The 6,000-nt window shown below is 54.8% G+C and overlaps 1 protein-coding gene across 2 annotated transcripts in view; it reads left to right on the top strand.

Moving 5' to 3' along the window:
• The first annotated feature begins 4,467 nt into the window (after window positions 1-4,467).
• Window positions 4,468-6,000, top strand: part of LOC135975017 (zinc finger protein RFP-like) — a 29,722-nt gene continuing 28,189 nt past the window's right edge. For both annotated transcript variants that reach the window (XM_065565053.1, XM_065565052.1), the window contains exon 1: window positions 4,468-4,908. In XM_065565053.1, coding sequence (XP_065421125.1) covers window positions 4,492-4,908 — 417 coding nt within the window. In that variant the 5' untranslated portion in view covers window positions 4,468-4,491. The remainder of the gene's footprint in view (window positions 4,909-6,000) is intronic.

Here is a 6,000-nt window from a genome sequence, read left to right as displayed (position 1 = left end):
TGCAGGCAAGACTGTTTCAGACATCCAGATCTCTGCTCAGAGACAGGACAGCTCCTGAATCATGAGCACTGGAGTCCAGCACTCAGAGATCACAGTGTAACTCGGCGTATGCATGGCAGAGACAGGAATTGTTATTGTTCTTTGCAGTTACAGACGTTCAGATGTTAGAGATGGAAAAGCTCCATTTGCTCAGAGAATTCATGGCTTTGGGCCAGGGCAGGGCCTCTATTTCCTGTATTTATAAACTCCCTCCTGATCCCAGTTGACACCTGGCGGTTACCGTTTCACTGGTTTGTTTGTTTTGCCCTAATTCCTTCCCTGCAGCCTTTACTATCCCTGAATAGTCTTGTTTCTTTGGCTGCCTCCCCCTTTCCATTCCCAGGATAGGTTGGTTTATCCTCAGACCTCGAGGCAACCCCCTAGGGAGCCACTGCCCGATTCTCATTCCTGCACTCAGCGTTGTCAGCGCAGTCATAGGATGACGGTGGCCTTGAGTTCAGTTCGACCAGACCCAGCCACCCATTTTTATGCAGAACTCCCCAGTGTGGTGAGAGCTGCATTGATAACACATTTATCCATGTGGTCTTCTGGGCTGGGGCCTTTCACTGATTGGATTCTGCAAATGCCAGCATGTGCTTTGCTGAAATCTCATCCCCTGGTGCTGCTGCAAACTCTGATCCCGTCCCTCAGTTCTCAAAAGAGGGTCTAAACTTACCATGTAAAGGGAATTCACCCTGGATCACAGAGTGTGACAGCTCCACCCCCTGCCAGGAGAAGGTCTCCCCACTGCGTAACATATTAGACCAAGCGCTCTTTTCTCTCTGTTTCCCCTCTAGGATGTCAGAGGCACCTCGAGCAGACACTCGGCTCCTTCCCACTCCCCCTCACACTTCTTGAGACTGGGCAGGGGCTTGGACACCAGGTGGAAGCCACATCTCCCCAAGGCACCTGACCACAGTATGTGGCGCAGGGATCACATTTCAGCTACTTTCACTTTGTTCAAATTAACGTTGAGGTTCTCCTCCCATGAACAAAACGGTGGAATTACCCATCCTGTGGGAAAGATTATGAACTTGTTACATCCCTGGGGGACTGGCTGTCTCTGGACACTGGGAATATAGTATGGGCTGTTCACTGCTAGGTCTCTGCTTACCATAGTCTCTGACTTTTATTTTTCCTGGGGGTGCTCCACCCCACCTCTGCCCTGAGGCCCCACCCCCCACTACGCCACTCCTCTGGGGTAGGGTTACCATACGTCCGGATTTTCCCGGACATGTCCGGCTTTTGGGGGCTCAAATCCCCGTCCGGGGGGAAATCCCCAAAAGCCGGGCATGTCCGGGAAAATCGGGAGGGCTCGGCTGGGGCCTCTTTGTCTGGGGCCGGGGCCGGTGCGGGGCCGGGGTCGCGGTGCCGGGGGCATGGTGCCGGGCCGGGAGCCGGGCCGGGCGTGCGGTGCCGGGCCGGGGGCCAGGCCGGGCCAGGGTCGCAGTGCTGGGCCGGGCTGGGCGCGGGGCCGGGCGCGCGGTGCCGGGCCGGGGTCCGGGCCGGGGGTCCAGGAGCCGGGGGCGCGGGGTCGGGGAGCCGGGCCGGGCCCGCGGGGCCGGGGAGCCGGGAGCCGGGCCGGGGTCGCGGGGTCGCCAGGCCGGGCCGGGGGCCGGGGGGTGCGCCGGGCCACCGGGGGTGGTCGGCTGGGGCCGGCACCCCAGGGCCCGAGCCGACCCAGGCTAGAGCCGCCGGGGGCCAGCCTGGGCCGCGCCTCCTCCCCCCACACCCACCTTACCTGCTTCAGGCTTCCCGCGACTCAAATGTTCGCGGGAAGCAGGGGAGGGGGCGGAGACTTTGGGAGGGGGCGGAGTTGGGGCGTGGGCGTGGCTGGGGGCGGGGCCGGGGCCCCGGGGAGTGTCCTCCATTTGGAGGCACAAAATATGGTAACCCTACTCTGGGGCCCCACCCTCACTCTGTCTCTTCCCACTGCTGCTCCAACTCCTCCCCTGAAGCCCCTGCCCACATGCAGCTTGCTGCTCTCCACCCTCCCCCAGCCTCCAAACAGCTGATTGGCGGCCCCATTGAACAGCTGTGACTGGTGGGTGCTGAGCACCCACTATATTGTTTCTGTATTTGAGCTCCGGAGCACCCAAGGAACCAGCACCTCTGCTGCTTACAGTCATGGGACTGAGCCGTGACCAAGTATAAACAGCAACTTACAGTGAGACTTAGCCCATGTACTGTTGCTAATGGCCAAGTCAGTAAGGCCTAAATTCACAACAATGGCTTAATTTTGGGTGTCTCAGTTTATCTCCTGGCAGGACTTCAGGGCACGTGTTCCACCTGCATCCACAGCTGCAGCCGGAGTCAGTGGGCGCTGCAGGTGCCCAGCCCCTTGGAGAACCAGGCCCTAAGTACTCAGGTCAGTATCCCAAATTTGGACCCTAAATCAATAGACATTCTTGACATTTGGACCCAGCCCATCATTGTGCTCTGGCTCCCGAGCTGGCTAGCGTGGGGCAAGTGGGTGTAGGGAAGGGGTGAAGCCCTCCCCCAACCTGGGAAATTCCTCCAACAAAGGAGCTGCTAGTGCCTCCTCCCGAGCAGCGGCAGGCACAGGGAGTGCTCCTGGGAAGGGTGGGGAGGGAGTGGGGTTGGGGCATGGACAGGCTGGAGGAGAAGGGGGTGGAGCAGTGATAGAGAGGTGTGGCCAGGGTGAAGCTGCACCTCACCTCTTATACTCTGCACCCTGGCAAAGCCCCTTAGGGCCATTAGAAGAGGGATGTGGCTCTGGCTGGAGCTCAGGACTTGCCTAGTTGCTGCCAAGGTCTGCATTGGCCCTTGCAGCCACTGAATAGGGGGCCCATTGAACCAGCCTGATCCCTGCCTCAGTTTCCCCATCTACACAAGGCTTGTGTGGTTATTTGCAGTACAGTCTATGGAGGATGAGGGCCCCATGGTGCTGAGTTCTGAGCAGACACTGAGCAAATAGACCCGAAAATGTTACGAGTCAGAGTCCCGATCCTGAAAAGTCTCAGAGTCCCAATGATGCCAAAGGGACCCGAGTGGGTAAAGTTACAGCCACCATTTACTGAGAAAGGGGCAGAGCACAGACATGCCACCCCAACTCTCTGAGTGTCCCTAAGTAACCAGCGGGACACGGTACGTCCGACAGCCAGGGGAGATAAATTACAGGGTATTATATGTACCATTCCCGTCTTTTTCTGTAACCCTGTACCTAGAACATTGAATCTGCTCTGCTCTGAAATGCTGAGTGAAGACCCAGGTACCTGAGACAGCAGCAGGGGAAAGGTGGACGACTGCAAATCTCAAGCCGTGAATTGACCAGCAAAAGAGCAGCTCTTCACTCAGCTGAGCTGCAACATCTCCATTAACCACATTGTTAAACTGCTGCAACATTGTACCTGGGGAACTAGCTGCATCCACAGCAGCATCTATGCGCAGCACGGATCCCCCACCACAGCTGAATTCCCGCTTCTTGTCTCCTGCCCCCACAGTCTGTCCCCAGATCCCCTCCTGCAGCCGGAATGGACAAGTGGCCTGAGTGCTCTCTGTTTATCCCATACCATGTACCCTGCAGCTCCTAGTGCGAGCTCCCCTCACTCCCCCTGCCCTCGGCTATTGGGCTCAGCCCTCACCAGGTGGGCAGGAGCTTGGTCTCCATACACCACTGAGTCCCTGGTCTCTCTGCTGGGACTGACAAAAAGGGAGAAAATCGGGTGCAGACCTTGCTGGGTGTGGTTGTATGAGATGGGGTCACCTGCCCCACGAGGGCCCAGGCTGAGATCCCAGCACATTCCACACAGGCCCCTGAGCCGCCATCAGATGGACTTTCAGCCTCTGTCTGTGTGGTGGTGGGGGAGGAATTGGGTTATTGCCCTGGGGGAGCTGTTGGGGGAGATTTACCTGCTCACAGACAATTTTATATAAAGCTTGAACTTTTTGAATCTCAGTGTCCAGTGTCATTAAAGTTATTGTCTGACCAAAATATTGCCTGATCCCCCCATAATTTCCCACAGCTGTGACAATTTAAATGGATAACAATTGGAATGAAAAGCTGAAACCCAGATTTTTGTGCAACTGTGAAAGTTTAAATCCATAAATATAAAAATTGTTTAAAATAAACATCTGTCAAAATTATATATTATAAAATAAAAAAAAAGAATTCTGCCAAGTCTGACTATCGCTCCTTAGACACACAGACCCTGCTCCTGCAGGCTCATCCTGACAGGGGGATCCTGATGTCCATGTGAAGCCCCAGTGACCCTCCCCACCAGCACAGGGGCTGATTGTAGAACCAGAGCCCGAGTGGTACATTTTCCACCAAAGCCTCCAGGGCTGTAATATTACCAGTGGGCCCCTTCCAATTCAACAAACAGCCTGCGTCAGTTCTAGGAAGGGAAACACCCCCTTGTTGCTGCAGGTGGGGCATAGTGTGAACTCAGGAAACTGAAACTTACCCTGTCCCATTGCCCAGAGGGAGCCATGGCTGCAGAGAACCCTGTGGAAAGTCTCCAGGAGGAAGCTACATGTCCCGTCTGTCTGGAGTATTTCACAGAACCTGTCACTCTGGAGTGTGGGCACAATTTCTGCCGAGCCTGCATCGCCCAGTGCTGGGAGGGATCCGACACAGCTGCCTCCTGCCCTCAGTGCAGAGAAACTGTGCAACAGAGAAACCTCAGGCCAAATAGACAGCTGGCAAATGTTGTAGAAATCGCCAAGCGGCTGAGTTTACAGGCAGCAAAGGGAGCAGGAGGGGACGGGGTGTGTGGGGAACACCAGGAGACTCTGAAACTGTTCTGTGAAGAGGATCAAACCCCCATCTGTGTGATCTGCAGAGAGTCCCGGGCTCACCGCGCTCACACTGTGGTTCCCATACAGGAAGCCGCCCAGGAGTACAAGGTACAGAGCTGCTTTCCAGTCTAATGGGTAATAACTTTGGATTTTAATTACAGGTTAATGGCATCACAAGTTGCCCGAGACAGGTGTAACTGTGTCATTCAGCTCTGTGTAGCCTTCATTGCATGAAAGATGCTGTAGAAATAAATGATACTCCAGCCTGGCAAGAATGACAAGAGATGAAGATTTTAAATTTGTCTGATATGGGAAAGTTTTCTCTGAGCAGCTGAATCCTTTTCAAACCCAGCTCTCCCCAGTGAAATAAGGGAACTCTCTGCAGACCAGAAGCTATTAAATGCAAAATGAGGTTTGACTCACAGGAGTGGCAGGCCAGTGTATGTGAGAGTGCTGCCTTCAGACTGGAGAAGTGGGAGTTACAAGCTGTGTATGTTATTACTGATTGGATCACAGTGTTTATTATGGTTATTGGCATCCCAGCAGCCCCTACAGACCCCAGATGAGATGTGACCCTGATTGCAGGAGGCCCTGTACAAAATCCAGTGAGGGACAATCCCTACCCTGAGCCATTCACAGTCTAACTGGACAAGAGGGACAAAAGGTGGAAGGGGAAACTGAAGCACAGAGAGGGGAAGTGACTTGTCCAAGGTCACTCAGTACGTCAGTGGCAGAGCTGGGTATAAACCCCCACTTTTCCAAGGCCTAGTCCAGTGCCCTAACCACTAGGCTACATTGGCCCCCCCCCCCCCCCAGAAGCACTGAGCAGTGATGAAGTGCAAACAGTAGGAAGAAAAGACTCCTTAATACAAATCCCGTGCTCAGCAGGGAGATGGTGTTTCCCACTGTGATTCTGAACTCCTGTGTTGCTCCATGAAGGGTTAAACTCAGATGCTGCTAGCCTGCACTACAGGAGATCACTGTGCTAAACGCCCGTGTGGACCCCAAGCACCTTGAGTCCACATATAAAAGGGCTCTAGACAGCACAGGTCCATGCCAAGTACCACTGGGATTACACTGGATTGTAGCAAAACTAACCCCAGGCTGGAGCTGACCCGGTGCCAGTCTGACCTGTTCTGATGTGTACGTGGGCAAAGAGCAGCCTAAGTGGTTCCATTAGTCCCACCAGGCAGCCTTTTG

This window comes from Chrysemys picta, chromosome 12 (genome assembly GCF_011386835.1).
Source record: "Chrysemys picta bellii isolate R12L10 chromosome 12, ASM1138683v2, whole genome shotgun sequence".
Classification (NCBI taxonomy): Eukaryota; Metazoa; Chordata; order Testudines; family Emydidae; genus Chrysemys; species Chrysemys picta.
The sequence above is the reverse complement of the archived record's forward strand: the minus strand, read 5'-3'. Positions and strand labels throughout refer to the sequence as shown.